Raw genomic sequence first — 20,799 nt, 5'->3', positions numbered from 1 at the left:
CTTGCTCCGCAAAGAAGCTGGTTGACGTAGTAATCCCTCTTAAAGTGTCACTGTGTTTTTTTTTGTTTTTTTTTTGGAGAAATCAATAGTCCAGGCGATTTTAATAAACTTTGTAATTGGGTTTATTAGGCAAATATGCCATTATCTGCATTCAAAAAGCCTTTTCCCAAACCCCACCCCCACCGCTCCTCTCTCTCTCTCATTCATTCACTGCTCATTATCAGGAAATCTCGACTCTTTTACACAGTCGGACCCTGTGTAACCTATGGAGAAGGGAGGGGGGAGGAGGAAGGAGGGAGATTAGTCAGCAGCAGAGAACAAAGGATTACACAGCAAGACCTGTGTGAAAGCCGGTATTCAGAGGTCAGAGAGGACAGTGCTAATAAACCCAATTGCAAAGTTTCTTAAAATCGCTTGTACTATTGATTTCCGCAAAAAAATTTAAACAAAAGTTACACTTTAAGGGCGTTATTGAAAGAAAAAGATAACTGTATACTTCCAAAATAGCGCCACCCCTGTTCCGAGGATGTGTGTGGTATTACACCTTGGCTCTATTCACTATAATGAAACTGAGCTGCAATACCACACTCAACCTGAAACAAAAGTGGCACAATTTCTAACTTTTTTTTTTTTAAATTGGCAAATGTTATTGGTGCTCTAACAAGCCCCAGGATATGCATCCTTTTCATTTAATGAAACATTTCATACGTCGTAAAGACATATCATCATTTGGCAAGGTCTGGGTGTTCAGATAGAGCCTGGACAAGTGCATGCTAAGCACTTCTCTTCTCCCCACCACGACAATAGGGGAGAGAAGCGCTCACCTGCACACGTCTCCTACTTCTCGTTCTTTTCCGAACGCTCAGCCCCCGACCAATCACAACTTTCAATGAGTTTTTAAGACAAGTGAAAAGTTTCTTAAAGCGACAGGTACACTCTAAGAATGTATCGGCAGCACTGCTGTTGAGTGGGGATAAAAGTATAGAACAGTAAAGCTGAAAATTTATCTTTTTGTTTGCAAGATGAACAAGACGATGAGGCAGATACACAGAGAAGCATGAGGATTGCCATCAGTATCCGTCCTGTGCTACAAGAGCCGGAGGTGAGCCCCAAGGTCCATGTCACTTCTCTGTCTACATAACCAGAACCATAGTCGTTGCTCCCTCCAATAATGTGCTGCTCTTCCCATCAGAATACGCCTCGTGACCCTGTACGTCAAGAACCAGAGGAACCAGATATATTAGAAGAATCACGGTGAGTGCAGAATATGTATGTTTTTAGTGGTGTACTGTCCCTTTAAGACTTCCGTTGATGCTTCTCAGTGCACACAGTAAGGCGGCAGACGCTGAGCTTCCACAGTTGCTTTGGTTGCTCTGGAGATGAAAACCAAACACTCATTGACGGCACTAGTAGGGCGTGATTGTATTAAAGGGACAGGGCTGAGAGCTGGTGGTATGACTCCAGTATAACATACTACAGATGACCGCACATGGAGTATACAGGTAACTGGTGATGCATGTGTGCTCGCTCAGCAGCTTGCATCCAGGTAATATATAGTTTTGTATGGTTTTCTCTTCCAGACTTGGTGACTCCTCTGTACCTGGTGGATGTATGTCCCCGGCCCCCCAGCCTGTCCCTGTCCTTCCACCTACTGCTCCGCCTCCTGATCATCCAGAAGCCCCCAATCCTAATGGAGGGCAAAACCCTCCACCTGTCAACAGCTCCGAAGCCGTCAGACAACTTTTCCAAGATGAAATGTTCCGACTCCTTCAGGTAGACTTGTTATATAGGTTTCAGCTAGAAATATGCACACCTGCACCCTATTATACACCGCCCACCTCCATCCTCCTATTATACACCGCCCACCTCCATCCTCCTATTATACACCGCCCACCTCCATCCTCCTATTATACACCGCCCACCTCCATCCTCCTATTATACACCGCCCACCTCCGTCCTCCTATTATACACCGCCCACCTCCGTCCTCCTTTTATACACCGCCCACCTCCGTCATCCTATTGAACGCCGCCCACCTCCGTCATCCTATTGAACGCCGCCCACCTCCGTCATCCTATTACACACCGACCACCTCCGTCATCCTATTGTACACCGACCACCTCCGCCATCCTATTACACACCGCCCACCTCCGTCATCCTATTACATGCCGCCCACCTCCGTCATCCTATTGTACACCGCCCACCTCAGTCATCCTATTTTACACCGCCCACCTCCGCCATCCTATTGTACACCGCCCACCTCCGTCATCCTATTTTACACCGCCCACCTCCGCCATCCTATTGTACACCGCCCACCTCCGTCATCCTATTTTACACCGCCCACCTCCGCCATCCTATTACACACCGCCCACCTCCGTCATCCTATTACACACCGCCCACCTACAGGATCAGAGCCAAGTTACAGCTCAGGTCCTCCCTGATGTGGATTAGACTGAGCAGCACAGATATCTGCTCCGCTGGGAGCTTTCCTTATTGGTAAGATCCTATTGGGAGGATTTTCTGCAATTTCCATCCCTCACATCCGCAGCTTCCGGTCATTTCTTATCTTACTCTTTCTCAGCTGCAGCAAATCAACTTCATGAGTCTGATGCAGGTCGTGGGGTCGTCATTCGCAGCCATGCCGGCGCTGCAGCACATCTTGGAGCAAACCGCACAAATCGGAAGGAGTCCGGCGATGAACCCTGTGGGCGAACGCTCTGCGCTGCAGGTTATTCATCCTGCTCCGTCACAGAATGCAACTGCAGAACCCGCACTGGGCACACAGCGGCGGGAGGCGGACGTAGTGCAGACAGGGAGCGCAGTCACCGCTGCTGAGGAAATGGCTGGAAATGAGCAGAGTAACAAGGAGAATCTGCAGGTATCGTCTTCTCTCTTCCCGGCTTGTAAAGGGTGTGATCCACATACCGCCATATTCAGCTATGTAAGGCAAGGCATCCCCAGTATGGAGCAAGGCAGCAGACTTCATGTATACACCACTCAGTACTATAGTGAAGGGGTGAATTTTACTTTTTTCAATTCAACTGGTGTCAGAAAGTTATATAGATTTGTAAATTACTTCTATTAAAAAATCTCCAGTCCTCCAGTACTTATCAGCTGCTGTATGTCCTACACAGGGCTTTCTGCTGCCACCTCTGTCCATGTCAGGAACTGTCCAGAGCAGGAGAAGTTTTCTATAGGGATTTGCCACTGCTTTTTCTGAGACCAGTTGATTTAAAAGAAAAAAACTTTTGAAGGAGTAGCCCTTTAAATAAGCAGCAGACATCATGTAAGTCCGGTCCAGTATTATATTACTTGCCTGCTACTGGTTGGGCCCTTGAAGTGATTGCATTTAATTAGATCTATTCAGCTTATTCCTATAATGATAGATTCATAGCCCTGTGTGTTCCCTAATGAACAATACAAGTGTTGTGCATGAATAGTTACTGCCTAGTAACGGGCGCTGCCAGCGGTGAATGGCACTACTTAAGATCCAGCGGAGATCCAGCAATGTCACTGCATATAGAGCAGCATTAGTGCCCCAGAGAGGAGATGGCTGGGATGGGCTGCGGCTGAGGGGAGGCTGGGACGGGCTCTCTGGATGATTCCAGCTTCTTGTCATCCTGCTGTGATTGCATTTTGCTCATATTTTCTGTGCAGAAACTTCCAGAGCTCAGCATACCTCCCAGCCAGGAAGGAAGGATCCCGGCGAGGTTGGGATTATTAAGCACCGCTCCTCACCACGTTCTGCCCTTAATAACTCCCCCACCCGCACCGCAGAAGACTCCGACTCTCATCCGACCTCCTGTCGTGAAGAACCACAGCGGATTTCCCCTGCTGAAACTGCAGCCGGAGCCTCAGATGTTACCGCTAAGAGAAGCATGGGCACCGCTGAGGATGCCACCCCCTGTATCTGCTCATATATCCCAGCGCACAGGTGCCGGTGCACCCAGCAGTACCCCACAATGGGCAGAGCCGCTGAGGATGCCCACCCCTGTATCTGCCCATATAACCCAGCGCACAGGTGTCATTGCACCCAGCAGTGCCTCACAATGGGCAGAACCCGTTAGAAGAGGCCCTGCTATACATCAGTCCGGTGCACAGGCAACCGCTCAGCAGCTCTATGCGGACAAAGATAGAAAACGCAAAACGCACATCGGTGAACAGAGCAAGGCGGGGATCCCTCTGCTCCACCTGCGCTCAGATCCAGTGCTTTACATCCCGGACATGCAGAAGCCCAGCCCCAGAGCTCCGGCACTGCTACATCTCCCACAAGATCCATCCACATCCTTACCGCTGGCAAGGCTCACATTGCTGAAAGCCAACTTACCGCAGCAGGTGCAGGTAAGCGGCAAAACTGCATCACATCTGTTATCATCAGACATAGACCTAATATGATTACTATGACACGCTCCATGAGGGTTTTCATTCAGCTTTCCCAGAACCCTAAGAAGTCATTCTGCCTAGTGGTTCAGCAGCAAAGCAGATTTGACATTCTGCAGTCTGGGAAAGCTGGGTAAGAACTCCATGGTGGCAATTTTCGGCCTGTGGCTTCCATACTAGTCCCTGGAGAACCTGCTTTTTGGTTAGGTGTAAGTCTGCAGATGAATCTGTGTTTTCAGGTCGATCAGAGACTAGATCCTGGAGTGAGTGAAGAAACACTGCAGCAGCCAGAAGCGAATATCCAGCCGCCTGCGGAAGAGATAAAAGCGGAGGATAGTATCAAAAGGTACAGATGGTGCGGCAAACGGGAACCGGCCATGACCTATCAAAGTGAACCAGTCTTGGGCGGTCAGATATTTAGGAGCAGCAGTAATAGGGTTGGCCACTATATAGAGAGAGACACTCTTTGATCAGGGTCCTTGTGTAATAATGGGTGAAGGGAGTCAGTACCTGGTTACACTAGGGAAGGACCCATTTTCATTCGTATTGGTGGAAATGTTAGTGCGCAGGTTAGAAAACCTATTCTATTCACACCATCAGTGAATTCTTTGTTCCAAACCTTCATGTAGTGAGAGGGAAGAGCGGTAATAAAGAGCTCAGGAGGACCCATCCTGCATTACACAGGAATGGACATGGTGTAATACCTCATTTCATCTGCGGTGGCGCTGCAGAGAAACTGAACATTTACTGCCAGGTATCTCCACAGATCACAGCTGATGGCAGATCCCAGCAGTGGAGACACTTTGTGACGTAAGGGTTTATCCAGGACAAAAGAATAGCTTCTTTTGTCCAGTGCCACCCCTTTCCTCAGGTTATGTGCGGTATTACAACTCTCCTCCATTCACTTCAGTGGAACTGAGACGCTATACCGCACACCGAGGACAAGAGTGGCGCTGTTTCTGGGAATAAATGCAGCTGTGTTTTTTCTGATTCTGGACAACTTCCGTATTGTCACTGGACGCTTAAAACAAGTACATATTGACCATATCGGAGAGCCCCTTTAATATTTGTCTTTATCTTTACATAGGAAAAACCGCCGCACTTTGAAGGAAAAGAATGAGAAGAAGGAGAAGGCGACATCTGTTACGTTCCGATTGGAAGACTCGATCATTGCACCAAACAACCTCAATGACACTGCGCCCGACGAGGTACGCCATCTTGGTTTTCTTGACCTTCTTGTTTTATTTATGTTCCTTGAAGTCTGCAGACATATAAACATGGAGTTCTCCGACTGTCTAGGCCACAGATACTTTGACACAGATGGAAAGTCGACTCCGTTCACGTGTCACATTTATCGTTCAGAACTGAAGCCGTAATGTTGTGCCGGATCGGTCATGTGTCCCTGGTGATTTATAACTGGGTCAACAATTTCACATGTGACTGATCTCTTAGGGTCCATTTACACAGAAAGATTATCTAACAGATTATCTGCCAGAGATTTGAAGCCAAAGCCAGAAACAGACTATAAACTGAGATCAGGTCATAAAGGAAAGGATGAGATTTCTCTTTTTAAGTCAAGTCCATTTCTGGCTTTGGCTTCAAATCTTTGGCAGATAATCTGTCAGATAATCTTTCTGTGTAAATGGACCCTGAGTTTGTCTTTTGTTTTCATTGTGACCCTAGATCGTAGATCACGACAAGCAGGATCTCCAAGACGGAAATGAATTTGTCCTTCCCCTCGGTAAGTGTCCTCATCCCGCAGGTGGGATGGGCCATCATTGTATGATCTATGGGGGATCTCCTAGAATGAAGTGTGGGAAAGGATAGTGGTCCGGACACGGCAGAGCGGTAAGTCACACTGTGAGCTGCTGGGGGATAGTAATGGATTTACATTTCCTCCATTCCAGGCTCCTTTGACTCCATGTTATCACATAAAATCCCAGAGGCTCCTCTATCTACTATGGCAGAATTACATTTTATAGCTTCCACAATGAAGAGACCGCCAGAAATCCGGGACGCAAGCACCAACACAGATTCTGGTAACTCTTCACGTATCTGGCGCCAAAGGTGCTAATAAAGCTGGGTGGCAGATTCCGGTGACACACAGGGCAGGGGTGACAACTTTACACACAGGTCATATCCAGAACAGAATTGTGAAGACAATTGTGGAACAGGGATCACTATGGGTTATCCAGGATTAGAAAAACTTTCTTCCAAAAACAGCGCCACCCCTGTCCCCAGGTTGTGTGTGATATTACAACTTAGCTTCATTTAATTCAATGGACTTGAGCTGTAATACCAGACCCAGCCTGAGAACAGGAGAAGGACTGGTCCTGGACAACCCCATTAACCCCTCAGCCCCCTCTCATTGATCTGTATCCTGTTCTTTCCTCTTCTGCTATACCCATAATCCTCCTGTTGCTGCAGTGTTGGTGACTTCAGTGCTGATCCTGCTTTGCTCCTTCCTTTCATCTCTTGCTGTAGCTGCCTCCAAAAGACGTCCAGAGTTAGAAGAGTTTCCTCCTAATCCTTTGGCTGCCGCTGCTCCCGCTCCAGGTTTAGTTGCTACTTCCCCCCTTTACTTTGCATTCTCTGATTCTGCGTCTTGTCAGTCTATAGTAATCCTTTGCTGGGCTATATTGGTGGGGTCTCCTGTTCTAGGATAAGTGATGCATGTTTTAGGCTGGAGTGCCCCTTTAGAGATACAAATTGTGGTTTATTCTGCATGCTGAGGTTTCCTTGTTGTTTAGTGTTGGATACCAGGATCTCAGGTGACATCTTACTACATGAAGCTGTATGACACCATCATGACTGCTCTGCCAGCTGTATATTTAACCCTTGCCACTGTCACCTCCCTATGAATCCTATAATTAATCTGGCTCTCCTCCCTTCTTGCATCAGGATCCGTTGAATCACATAAGCCTCTTAAGGACTCCGGGACAAGGTGTGAAGAATTTTCTCGCTCTGGCATGGCCGACTCTCATTGGGATCCAGGTTTGTTTAATTATTTTTATTAAAGGGGTTATCCAGTGCTACAAAAACATGGCCTCTTTCTTGCAGAGACAACACTCTTGTCTCCAGTTCAGGTGCGTTTGGCAATTAAGCTCCATTCACTTCAATGGAACTGAGCAGCAAAACCTCGCCCAAGCTGGAGACAAGAGTGGGGCTGTCTCTGGAAGAAAGTGGCCATGTTTTTGTCACGCTGGATAACCCCTTTAAGTTCAGTTCAGTGTAATGCAAAAGATCTGTTGGGAAATTTAATAAAATAGACAGATGTGTGCCATACATCAGAGAAACCTTGTAAGTCCTCGTGGACAGGGTCCTCTCTCTATGTAAGCCGTTACAGGCAGGGTCCTCTCTCTATGTAAGCCAATACAGGCAGGGTCCTCTCTCTATGTAGGCCGTTACAGGCCGGGTCCTCTCTTTATGCAAGCCCTCACAGGCAGGGTCCTCTCTCCCTGTATAGTGAACCTCCACTATACAATAAAGTGGTGAAATCCATCCATGTGATATGTGCTGCTGACCCATGTGGATTCAACCAGAGGGAGCAATTTATTTCCTCCAGGTCACAGTACATAAAGGCCGCCCCTTTTAACACTGCCACCCTAGGCACAGACCCACTGGTACTTAGTGGCAAATCCAACCCCATGTGTATCCTAGTATGGCCATGTCCCCTGATGACACTAGACATGGGGAAATCCTACAGGACAAAAATAAAGGCATCTGTGTGAACAGTGTTCAGTATCCCATATATATCTGTCTCACCGATATATTTAGGTCCAACGTGCTCCCAGTTATTCAGGCTGCCACATGCTTGTTAATGTACATGTACATGTATACGATAGTACTGGTGCACAATAATCAATTGCAAAGAATCTTGTAACTTCTCATATATCCAGAAGAAAAAGAAAAGCGTTTGATTCACGTTTAGTCGTTTATTTCTTTCTTTTATTCTTTGGAATATTCATTTTTCTTTTTCACAATGGTAGCATGGGCTCTCTCAGGTGTGCATTTGCCGGAGTGGGCGTGCCTTACAGCCGTGACGCGACGTTTCGGGGTCGCCCCCTTACTCACGCATCAGTAAGGGGGCGACCCCGAAACGTCGCGTCACGGCTGTAAGGCACGCCCCCTCTGGCAAATGCACACCTGAGAGAGCCCACGCTACCATTGTGAAAAAGAAAAATGAATATTCCAAAGAATAAAACAAAGAAATAAACGACTAAACGTGAGTCAAACGCTTTTCTTTTTCTTCTGGATATATGAAGTTACGAAATCCTACAGGACTCCAGTTTATATAGCTATGTGTGACTGGGAATAGGACATTTAATCTATTCCTGGTTCTGTATTATACTTGCTATACAGAGGTGCTGCCGCCCAACATCCAGGAGCAGAGGCCGCCGGAGTTATTCTTAAACCTTCAGTATCCGGATGAACCCCAACCAGAAAAACAGCAGGTAAGAACTTAAATATTTTGCTCAAATCACCTATATCTCTCATAATTCCCATAGACGTGAATCTTCTCTATATACTTATATTCCTCCGAGCCCCCCACACCATATTACTCAGCCCTCAGGATAGTCTGGCTTATTCACGGTCTTGGTATCTCTCAGAGAGTAAGGGGCTCTTCTAGAGAGTAGAAAGAGGGTCTCCTCCTCTGGAGAACCAAACATGTCCATTCATTACATAGAAAGCATATTGATTCTAATGGGTTGTACTTGTTTTACAGTCTCCTTTTATCATAAAGGGAGATCCCCCTATAAATGGGGTATCCAGGTTTAGACTAAACAAAGCTGCTTTCTTCCAAAAACAGCGCCACTCTTGTCCTCAGGTTGTGTGTAGTATTACAGCTGTGCCCCATTCAATTCAATGTAACTGAGCTACAATACCACACACAACCTGAGGACAGGGTTGGCGCTGTTTTTGGAAGGAAGCGGCTATGTTTGTTCTAATCCTGGATATTCCCCTCTAAAAGCTTTCCCGGCGTGGAGGTAAACTGCCTCCGCTCCAGACTGTGACACTTATTCTCCTTCTTGTCTCTGTAGTTTGAGGATCTAATAGATGCTGAAGAATTCCCGGACTCCGATAGTCACGATGTCCCATCTGCAGCCGAACTTCATCTTATGGCGGCGTCTGTGACTAATGCACGGCCTCTGGATTACATTCAGAATGGAGGTAATGTAACTTTTTTTTTTTCATAATAATAATGGCGCATGTTGTATCATTTCAGTATTTCTGCTCTCTTACAATGAATAGAAACATTGTGGTCTCAAAAGTGGAGGAGACCTGTATACATCTCACAGCTGTACTGTACTGATACATTGTAACAAACTACGAGACTTGTACTGCCTGTCAGTTCATCACCCATTGGATTGTCCGGATTGGATGCAGTTGACGCAAACCCTCAGCTGTAAGAATAGGATGGATTTTGGACTTTTATAAGCAAGCATCCGGAAAAAGACAAAGAATTCTCCTATAAACAGAAGACACATGATTTTGCTGGATATCACAGGATGCTTAATTACCCCTTTATACCCAACAGGGGGGTAAATATGAATCTTTGGTGACATTTTCTTTTACAGATTTACTCGAGATGCCTCATTTTGGGGCCTGGGCTGCTGGGGCTGTGGACCCCATTACACATGACGCCCTATCTGCAGATATGACATCTGCCCCCCGCAGTGAACGAATATGGAGCCCCCGTGTCAGGGGTGCTGGGGCTATATCCAGACTGCAGGAGATGGACGCCCAGCTACAAGCTCTGCAGAACATGGCCGATGGCATGGAGTTGGACTTTGCCAACACTAAATTGGTAAGTGGTGCTATAGACATCCCCTTGAATATCATCCATATGCTGTATATTGACAGGGGGTCCCTAATCGTATGGTCAGTGTCCCACCTGTCTTATATCTGTCATGTTCTGTGTATTCTTCCCATTGCAGTTGGTGAACACATTAGAGACCCTGACATCTGCAGTTCAGCCAGAGCCTAAAAGGGTCCCCCCTAGAGGTGCTGAAGACCCCCAGAGAGGTACGGTGCTCCAGATATGGGGACTTTCCCAACAGGATATTTATTTAGCACATTTTGGTTTTTTAAAAAATAACTATTGTTCCTTGTATAATGATTTTCCTATATGTCAGGGGTGCACAGCCTGATGTCATTGTATTACAGTGTCCATCATGCCTGGATAGCCATAGGGTGTTCAAGTATAATGGGAGTTGTAGTTCTGCAACAGCTGTATGGCAGCAAGTTGTGCACCATTGCTATACACTTTGTCTTGATTCCTTAAAGTTCTTATTGTCAGTGAGTAGGAAACTGCTTCCTTTTTGTGTTGATCACATGACCAGGACTGATTATAATCCACTGGAAGTAAACAAAAGTATTTTGACCCTTTACATTTTATTATATGTTGTATATAAGTAATATATAAAAATGTATTTAAAGGGTCAAGAGTTTAAAGCTTTCATTGACTGATACCAGGAGAGATCACTTAGTGTGTCGCGTCATATTTAGAACATACCACTGTATATCTCATGGTGTCCACACGGTGGCACTGTTCTCCATTCACCGACTGCAGTCATATTTTTTTTTAGTGTTGCCATCAAGTGATCTAATGTTAGAAGACTTGGATGAGGAAGATGAGAATAAACTAAGAAGCCCTGTGGATATTGTTTTACCTGAGCTCCCCCCAGAGGTCTTAATATCTGCCAGAAATGATGGAGATTTTACCACAGGTACCAGGATTAATAGGTTTTCTTACTAAACCTACTTATGTCACAATACAGTGCACTTATTGGATTGTCAAATTCCCAGTTACATTGTGTCACTGGGCTAGGAATCTGTTGCACTTGATATTGATCACACATGACATTACATTACTTATTGACAGCGCTGCCCTTTGTCTGCAGCCATAAGGTCTTGCAGGGCCAGGTGCTGGTCACTGGTGAGATCTGACCCCATGCTCAGTTCAGGTGAGGGACACAGCCTGCTGTTCTAGGCCAGAAATCGTTTCCTTAAAGGGATAAAATGAGAACGGATCCAATTACAATGGGGAAGGAGAGAGTTTGAAACTCTTCCTATCACCTTCGTATTAGGATCTGATCCCGCAGACCACACTCAACAGCCCACAGATCAGGGGTCTCCTTCGGCTTCCAGTGCATTCTGGGTTGTGTTATTTTGCCACATGTTGACCATCACTACAGTCCCTGGTGTGATTCTCTTCCCTGGTCACCACCTTACCTTACATGACCTGCTATATAGTGTCTGTGTAGTCCTCATGTTTCCAGAAGTCTCCCTGGGTTACCCAGCTCTGGGAATAGTCTCATAGATCAGATGCACACATCACCGCGCCACTCTCATGTGACGTCTCTTCTTGTTTCAGCTCTCAGACAGTCGAAGGACATGGATCAGAGGTAAGGATGGGAATGAGCAATATGTGATGCCTGTCACAGCCCCTGTAATGTCCTATGTGCTCTGATACAACTACAGACTTTGAGGGGTCCTGTCCTGTGAGTCCATGCTGAGCAGTATGGAATCCCATAGAGCGATCCCCATAGGATGAAGGTCCTGTCCTGTGAGTCCATGCTGAGCAGTATGGAATCCCATAGAGCGATCCCCATAGGATGAAGGTCCCGTCCTGTGAGTCCATGCTGAGCAGTATGGAATCCCATAGAGCGATCCCCATAGGATGAAGGTCCCGTCCTGTGAGTCCATGCTGAGCAGTATGGAATCCCATAGAGCGATCCCCATAGGATGAAGGTCCCGTCCTGTGAGTCCATGCTGAGCAGTATGGAATCCCATAGAGCGATCCCCATAGGATGAAGGTCCTGTCCTGTGAGTCCATGCTGAGCAGTATGGAATCCCATATAGCGATCCCCATAGGATGAAGGTCCCGTCCTGTGAGTCCATGCTGAGCAGTATGGAATCCCATAGAGCGATCCCCATAGGATGAAGGTGCCGTCCTGTGAGTCCATGCTGAGCAGTATAGAATCCCATAGAGCGATCCCCATAGGATGAAGGTGTCCTGTCCTGTGAGTCCATGCTGAGCAGTATGGAATCCCATAGAGCGATCCCCATAGGATGAAGGTCCCGTCCTGTGAGTTCATGCTGAGCAGTATGGAATCCCATAGAGCGATCCCCATAGGATGAAGGTCCCGTCCTGTGAGTTCATGCTGAGCAGTATGGAATCCCATAGAGCGATCCCCATAGGATGAAGGTCCCGTCCTGTGAGTCCATGCTGAGCAGTATGGAATCCCACAGAGCGATCCCCATAGGATGAAGGTGTCCTGTCCTGTGAGTCCATGCTGAGCAGTATGGAATCCCATAGAGCGATCCCCATAGGATGAAGGTGCCGTCCTGTGAGTCCATGCTGAGCAGTATGGAATCCCATAGAGCGATCCCCATAGGATGAAGGTGCCGTCCTGTGAGTCCATGCTGAGCAGTATGGAATCCCACAGAGCGATCCCCATAGGATGAGGGTCCCGTCCTGTGAGTCCATGATGTGCAGTTTTCCTTTCTTTTTCCGATCAGTCTGCAGGATGCTCTTCAGATGACCGGCCTCAGTGATATTGCTGACATTCTGGGGGATCTCATAGTTGGTGGGGTCTCTGCCTCTGACCTGGGGCTCACAGCTGCCCAGGCAGAGAAGCTCTCCAGGTAAGAACATGGTCGCCTGATGACCTCCTTACTACAATCTACTGTGATGCTCAAAGCTACAAAGACTCTTTGTCTTCACAGGACAAAGCTCCAGGCGACATCTAACAGGAGTCCGGGAGAGCGGGCAGAGCTGCTTAGGTGGATGAAGAAGAAGCAGAGGGAGCGTCTGGCCGAGCACCGGAGGAGACTGCAGGAGCTACGGGAGAAAGAGCACAAGCCGTTCCAGTCACCACGGGCTGCGGTATGTGCATGATTCACTCCTGTGCTGGGACTTGTTGTTCACTAAGAGCTGCAGGCCATCTTGCCTATTGTATGTTTCCAGACATCCTCAGTATAAATGATTCATTACACTGTCACAGGAGAACTGCCGCCACAGACACTTACTACGTGTCACCGGATCACCGTCATTCACTGCAGAGCGCTGCTCACTTATAAGGGGGGGTTGCAGATTTAGCATTATCTGCCATCTACAAGAGCGGTCCCCCTGGACATCAGATCTGGGGGCAATAGATCTGCTAGAGATGGAGGGTGGAAGCGCCTGCTTTACCCTTTCCCAATGCAGCGGCTTTGCAATGTTGTTTGTTTACCCAATAAAAGGATATTCTCATTTCATGGTTACACTTGTAGAACTCAGCTGATTTTTGCAAATACATTTATTTACCAAACTTTTCTCCCGATATGTTGCTCTTTCCCTCCCATTGCTTTTAGAGCAGAGTGGTGGTTGGTAACCTAGACAATGAGCTGTCAACAATGGGAAGGAAGGAGCAACATATCAGGAGAAAAGTTTGGTAAATGAACGTACTAGTAATAATTTTTTCCTATTTAGTCCTACAAGTATAACTATTAGATGAGACCGAATATCCCTTCATGATTGGGCCCCATAATATAGTATTACAGAACATTTCTCCGTTTTCACCTCCAGAATTCCTCAATGTCGTCAAAAACCTTCCAGGGAGCGCAGCAGGTGAAGGATGAGAGAGATCGGTAAGTGCAGCAGATATCGGTTATGGTGGGAGGTGCAGGAGTCATGTGCAGACGATTGCCTACTGGGGGCGCTGTTCATAACATATCTGCTCCTCATCTTGTAGGACTCTGCTGTCAGAGCATCGCAGTCATCGGGTGTCAGACGCCCTTGGTCTTATGCAAGAGATGATGTCAGAAGCCAAGCACATTTCCTCTAAAGTTTCCCAGCCCGCCACATTCAGAGTCTCTCTCCCCCGACACCCGGCCTCAAAGTCCTCTCTGAAAGGGTGAGTTACGGGACAACGGAAAAAACTGGAGTCATAACAATCCATGAGAGGGGTTATCCAGAAATAGAAAAACATGGATGTTGTCTTCCAGAAACAGTACAACAGTGCAATACTACAGACAAGTTGTGTGTGGTATTGCAGCTCAATGAAGTACATAGAGCTGAATTGTGATACCTGAAATCTTCTGGCGCTCTTTTTGCAAGAAAGCAGACATTTTTTTCTAATCCTGGATAACTCCTTTAAGCGTAAGGGTCTTAACGGTAATGTCACTGTATCTAGGAAAGATTTATGATGACCCTTGTGACCTCCTTTTTGCCCACTTTAAACATAAGGGAACAAGGAGGCTATATATCTATTCCAGGAAAGCTGTGACAACCAGTGAAGGTGGTTGTATTGGTTGTCAGTCACTATGTGGTTACTACAACGCCTGATCTTTTTTTTGTTCCAGAGCTCGGGGTACAGTGCGCAGTGCATCTACCAGCCAAGCAAAGCGCAGATCATCCTCCAGAGGGGGCTCTTTACAGCCAAGGTCAACGTCTACACCAGCACGGACACAAATAAGAGGTAGAACCTCTCTATAGTAGTGGCGCCAAAACTGTGACCCTTCATCTGTTTCAAAACTACAATTACCATGGTGGGAATTGTAGTTTTGCAATAGCTGGATGGCCACATGCACGTGTATATAGTGCCATTTTATAGTAACAGTTTGTCTGCAAAGTCACATGGGGCACGGCTGAAGTGCTGCTTCACCTATGTAGGTGGTCAGCTATAGTGTTTAGGATTGGAAGCCATTGCTGTTGCTATACCATCACCACCTGGAGACACGTTGGGGGAGATTTATCAAACATGGTGTAAAGTGAAATTGTCTCAGTTGCCCCTAGCAACCAATCAGATTCCACTTTTCATATCCCAAAGAGTCTGTGAGGAATTAAAGATGGAATCTGATTGGTTGCTAGGGGCAACTGAGCCAGTTTCACTTTACACCATGTTTGATAAATCTCCCCCATTGTGCTGATAAAAAGCTTCCAACATGTGCTTCTTAACTGGTGGAAACCTACTACCTGGGCATGCTGGGAGTTGTAGTTCTGCAGCAGATGGAGACCACTGGTGTATAGTGTTTGTCTGTTCTCGCACAGGAACATCTACATTTGTGCTTCCGAAGAGCAACTGGGAACCTAAAGTCAGGACCCACAGTGCACCCAGCTATCCTGTACACAGGAAGTATGGTAAGAGACCAGCCATCCCTACCCTGAGAGGTGGAGACCACCACATGACCTGATTTACATTGTTGCTATCAGGTCTTGTTCCTACTAGGTGGGCTTAAGGTAGTTAGATAAAGGGTTTTAAAGGGGGTATTTTAACATGTATCACCCATTCCATCATACTGCAGTTCCATCAGATGCAGTGAGTTTATATGTATCTACGTTGTCATATCCTGGTAATTCTCTAGATCCATCTCTGCCTGGTGACCGCCTTTCCCAGATCACACGTCGGGGGCTGCTATCTGCCAGGAACAGGATCAATGTACATAATAAAGATACAAAACCTACTCAAAAAGCTGCAACAAAGGAGACTGACAGACAAGGTAAGGGGTGAATGTAGTGTAGCTGTTACATCATGTATAATCTTTCAGCACTTCTGGTGTTAGCCAACAGAATAGCGAGTGCAGCTCTGGAGTATAATACAGGATAAGTAATAAATATTGGTGTTGTTGTGTACACAGTGTATTGTTACCTTGTACCAGTGACTGTTTGTGTAGACTGATGTATTTTGTGATGCCCTGGACAGGAAAGAGCAGTAAAGCCACCAGTCCCTTGTCACGGTATGGTGAATTACAACTAGAAGATGATAATGAGAGGGACGTTGTGAGCCCGTGGGAGATTCCTGATGAAATCAACAGGATATTGAACAGCAAAAGAAACTCCATCCTGTCCCAGGTACAAAACAGCATGTGGCTATACAAATGATTATATATAGCTATCTATACATACATACATTCATACAGAGGCTGTAATATCCACATCCACCAGCAGAGGGAGCAAGAGATTAAACGAGAGGAAAACTTGCACTTGGAGGCAGTGGCTGTATGGGATGCAGTAGTGACAATAGTAGAGGACCCTCTGTGCTAGCTATCTGCACTGATGTCTTCATAAGCAATAGAGTACATAATGTATGAGGGGTTGGCGCTTGCATAGTTTTTGCATTAAGCTCAGCCTCCCCTCATTCCTCCATGGAAAACTTGAACAGTGACATGTAGTCATCTGACCATGGGAGCCAAATCCATTTGCGGTTTATTTTAGATGCATTGATAGAATACAGTACTCAGGTGCAATGTCTATTGTATCCTTTTAATAGTTACCAACACAAAGGGAAGCCATGTGGATACAGCGCCACCTACTGGTACATCAGTCAGAATACTGTCTCACAGCATTGTTATTACTCTATTACATCCACTTTTTTTTTCTTTTTCCCAACTTTTTGTAGGGGTCTTTGATCAATGGAGAAGCAGGTTCCCAAATCCATAACCTGGACAATTCCTCAACGAGCACTGGAAGTATTCTGAGCAAGTTGGACTGGAATGCAATAGAAAACATGGTGGCCAGTGTTGGCAGTACCGAGATGTAGCATTGAAGCGGAAGGAAAACAAAAAAAACTTGCACTTTATTTTCCTCAACTTCAGAAAAGTAACACTAAAAGGACAAATCCGATGCATTGTGAGAAGTCTAATGCAGTGTATGAGCCGGAGACTTATAGGACTTGTGTCAGGCTCTGCCTACTCAGGTCCAGCACCAGGCATTATCTATTCTATCTAGAAGAGGAAATAAGTGATAACAATGATTAAAGGGGTTGGCCACTTTATAGTAAAATAGGTCAGTAAAAAGTATTAGTAAGTGTGCTCAATGTATATACTGACAGCAGCTCCCTGTGTACCTCATAGAGCTAAAATCAGACTCCCCTGCTCTGTGTTGTTTCTGTCCATAAAATGGCTGACATGGAGGAGCATGTGACCATGCCCTGTCCCCTGTGTCCTCCCTAGACATATACAGGCTCAGTGGTGGACACTGGGGGGCGGGGCCTGGTCACATGCTCCTCCATGTCAGCCATCTTATGGACCAAAACACCGCAGAGCAGGGCAGCCCAGCCTGGAGGAGGGGAGTCTGATATTAGCTCCATGAGGTACACAGGGAGCGGCTGTCAGTATATACAGTGAGTACACTTACTGAGCTATTTTACTATAAAGTGGCCAACCCCTTTAACAGAGTGATGATCAGGTTTTTATAGTCCTTTTACATTTTTTTTTTCTAAGAAACAAATTTTATTTATATTTGTCTTGTCAGTGATTTATATTTTTATGAAAATGTTTAATAAAAGCAGAATATTGTACAGATCGTTGTCCTGACCTCATACCTGACTACAGAATAAGCCCACTGGGTGTGGGGCAGCTGTACTGTAGTTTGGCCTGCCTCTCAAGCTGACTTATTGCTCTGGTTGGCCTATATTTATATGACAGGCCTGGAGGTCTATACAGCGGCTTGGATGGTCAGTGGTCATGCAGTGGTGCTAGCTGAACCAATCCCTAATGGCAAAGGGGCTCTTAGGGCCCTTTTACACAGAAAGATTATCTGACAGATTATCTGCCAAAGATTTGAAGCCAAAACCAGGAACAGACTATAAACAGAGATCAGGTCATACATGAAAGCCTGAGATTTCGCCTCTTTTCAAATCCAGTCCTGGCTTTGGCTTCAAATCTTTGTCCGATAATCTTTCTGTGTAAAAGGGCCCTTAGGGTCATTTACACGTTCCACGTAAGGTCCCTATACACGGATAATGTCCTACAGAATGGACCCTGGCGCTCCTGACACCATCCTTTATCATGCCAGGAGTAGAGATGATTGAACAGCGGAAAATCTTAGGTTCTATAGAACTCGAACCTTTGTCATTTGATTCCTGACGCCTTCCCGTTCCGTGGGGAAGGTGAACGGGAAGGCATCGGGATTTAAATGACGTAGGTTAAAGTTTGATCATCTCTACCGTAGACCTTAAAGATGCCTACTTCCATATTCCTAATCTCAGTTTTGTTAAATGCTTCATATTAAAGGAAACTCCAGATAGGGTAAATTTTATTAAAAAAAAAAAAAAAAAAAAAATCACATTTAAAAGGCAGCCTCTGTCCTGGTCTTTTTTTTCTTACTTTTCTTTCCTGAATCTTACATCACTCTTATTGTGATTAGCATTTGGTTTAAGCGGCACTACTGTGTGGGTGGTGCATGTGTTTAGGAATATTAGCATTATGCTGCTCTCTCCTGTGTGTGTGTGTGTGTATGTATGTATGTATATGTATGTATGTGTATATATATATATATATATATATATATATATATATATATATAGTGACACCATGCGACTTGCAGGTCACCCTGTACCAATATTTGTTGGTTTTGTATTTACTGTATGCTGTTTGGTTGTCAATAAAATCAGATTACACTTAAAAGGCAGCCTGTCACAGGGGACACGGGCACAGAGTCTGCTGAACGTCTTGGTGCAGCCCCCGGATACTTACCCTTTCCGGAGAGTCCCACTCCTGGAGCTGGTCCCAGGACGAAGATATCAGCGCCCGAAGCAGTGTGCACTGAAGAGAGGAGTCCGATGCCCATACAGAATGACTGGAGCCGCCATTCTCTATGGGCATCAGACTCATCTCTGCAGCGTGCACGGCTTCAGGCACTGATATCTTCGTCCCAGGAGCGGGACTCGCCGGAAAGGGTAAGTATCCGGGGGGTCGGTCGGCCCGGGGGGTCGGGCGGGCGGGCTCTGTGCCCGCATCCGCAGTGACAGGTTCCCTTTAAAGTTATATAGATGTCTCTATAGAATGTATAGATTCTGCATGATTCTGCTGCACTGGGAGTTGATTACCATTGAGGAAGGGAAGAAACCTGGCCTCCATTTGATCCACTCTGTCTCCTGCTTCCTCCCCTCCTCAGGAGACAGAGCACATGACCACTGTGTTACATTGTTTGCTGAGGATGCAGACATGAGCTGTACTAAGCCTGCCTCAAAATGACAACTGCACGACAAAGAGCTGGAACTCCCATAGAGGTGAAACCCAGCTCCAAGGCTGCGGCTAATTGGACCAGAAGAAATCCTTAGATGACTACATGAAAGCAATTGGCATACAGCATGAAAATCAATATAACTTGCCGCTGTATACCTGGCAGCCAGCCTATACAGATGTTTGCCAAGTGTGATATGGGACATATTAGAGGAATATTAGTATTGACTTTTTTTTTTAGTCAATTTGTTCCCAGGTGATTTGTTATCCAGCCTTAAGGCCCTATTCCACGGGTCGTTTAGAGGAGCAATATCGTTCGTATTCGGCCGATATCTACCGCTACGAACGATATTCGTCCCGTGGAATAGAGTGCAACGATCAGCCGACATCGTTTATGTCGGCTGATCGTTGCAGTCGCTTGTTTTTCAGGACAAAAGATTCTTTTAGAAAAACTCTTATTTGTAAATATTTTTTCTTTCTTCCTTTTGTAATACAACTTTTCCACAAAAGAATAAACAGAAAATAATATCACCACAGTGCTCAAAGGTTGGAGAATCCGATGTTCACGCCGTAGCGCTGGTCGACTCCATTCCTTTACTGAAGACTCTCACTCTCCACAGGACACAAGATGACGACAGCACGTCTTGCTACGTTTCGGGGGTCCGCCCCCTTTCTCAAGCATAACAAAAGTGCACCCTCCACCATATTTATAGCAATTGCTAGATTACGTATCAAACCACTATGAAAACAATAAATATAAGTTATGGATCTATAACAATAATGGTATCTACATCTAATAGTTCTATATATACTTAAGGAATCTTACTGTAGTATAAACCATATATATTATATACGTCATCCTGGTCAGATAATGAAAAAATGCCACTCTAACCCTATAAAAATACTGTAAAATTACAAATTTCATTCAATCCTTTTGGGTATAGACTTTCTAATTGATGTATCCAGAATGTCTCCTTTTGCAACAACCTTCTTTTAATGTCACTCCCGCTGGCTCCATTTACTTCCTCTAGTACCAGCCACCTCAGGTCACAAACCTTGTGACCCAATTCATAGAAGTGGTGTGCAACAGAGGTTTCTCCAAATTTTTTAGTTTCTTTTCCCAAATTTTCTTGTACCTCCTTTTTTCTGTCCATACGTTCTTATTGCTGACTTGTGTTCATTTATTCTCACTCTGATTTCTCGTGTAGTCTGTCCTACATAAACACGTCCACACGGACATTTTAACATGTATACTACGTTACTTGTTCTACATGTATACATCCCTTTCATCATGATCTTATATCCCTTAAGAGGATGGCATATGCTTTCTCCTTTGATTATGCCATTACAATTCTGGCATGAGAGACAGGCAAATGTTCCCTTTCGGCATGTTCTAAGTAACATTTGTCTCGATTTCGCTACCGGTTTTATGTCTGATTTCACTACCATATTGGCTACCGATTGGCCCT

The 20,799-nt window shown here is 45.7% G+C and overlaps 1 protein-coding gene across 1 annotated transcript in view; it reads left to right on the top strand.

The window, feature by feature from the left end:
- CPLANE1 (ciliogenesis and planar polarity effector complex subunit 1) overlaps positions 1-17,172 on the top strand; it is a 45,069-nt gene extending 27,897 nt beyond the window's left edge. The window contains exons 29-54 of the mRNA XM_069963551.1: positions 1,023-1,114; positions 1,193-1,254; positions 1,581-1,773; positions 2,580-2,876; positions 3,656-4,339; positions 4,618-4,724; positions 5,466-5,586; positions 6,062-6,119; positions 6,286-6,417; positions 6,863-6,934; positions 7,280-7,372; positions 8,741-8,832; positions 9,421-9,550; positions 9,958-10,187; positions 10,318-10,405; positions 10,969-11,109; positions 11,757-11,787; positions 12,905-13,030; positions 13,112-13,271; positions 13,953-14,014; positions 14,119-14,280; positions 14,729-14,844; positions 15,417-15,506; positions 15,731-15,865; positions 16,069-16,217; positions 16,765-17,172. Of these exons, the coding sequence (XP_069819652.1) occupies positions 1,023-1,114; positions 1,193-1,254; positions 1,581-1,773; positions 2,580-2,876; positions 3,656-4,339; positions 4,618-4,724; positions 5,466-5,586; positions 6,062-6,119; positions 6,286-6,417; positions 6,863-6,934; positions 7,280-7,372; positions 8,741-8,832; positions 9,421-9,550; positions 9,958-10,187; positions 10,318-10,405; positions 10,969-11,109; positions 11,757-11,787; positions 12,905-13,030; positions 13,112-13,271; positions 13,953-14,014; positions 14,119-14,280; positions 14,729-14,844; positions 15,417-15,506; positions 15,731-15,865; positions 16,069-16,217; positions 16,765-16,905 (3,764 nt within the window). The 3' untranslated portion in view covers positions 16,906-17,172. The remainder of the gene's footprint in view (positions 1-1,022; positions 1,115-1,192; positions 1,255-1,580; positions 1,774-2,579; positions 2,877-3,655; positions 4,340-4,617; positions 4,725-5,465; positions 5,587-6,061; positions 6,120-6,285; positions 6,418-6,862; positions 6,935-7,279; positions 7,373-8,740; positions 8,833-9,420; positions 9,551-9,957; positions 10,188-10,317; positions 10,406-10,968; positions 11,110-11,756; positions 11,788-12,904; positions 13,031-13,111; positions 13,272-13,952; positions 14,015-14,118; positions 14,281-14,728; positions 14,845-15,416; positions 15,507-15,730; positions 15,866-16,068; positions 16,218-16,764) is intronic.
- The last annotated feature ends 3,627 nt before the right edge of the window (positions 17,173-20,799 follow it).

This window comes from Dendropsophus ebraccatus, chromosome 3, assembly GCF_027789765.1.
Source record: "Dendropsophus ebraccatus isolate aDenEbr1 chromosome 3, aDenEbr1.pat, whole genome shotgun sequence".
Lineage (NCBI taxonomy): Eukaryota > Metazoa > Chordata > Amphibia > Anura > Hylidae > Dendropsophus > Dendropsophus ebraccatus.
This window is presented reverse-complemented; position numbering and strand designations above follow the sequence as displayed.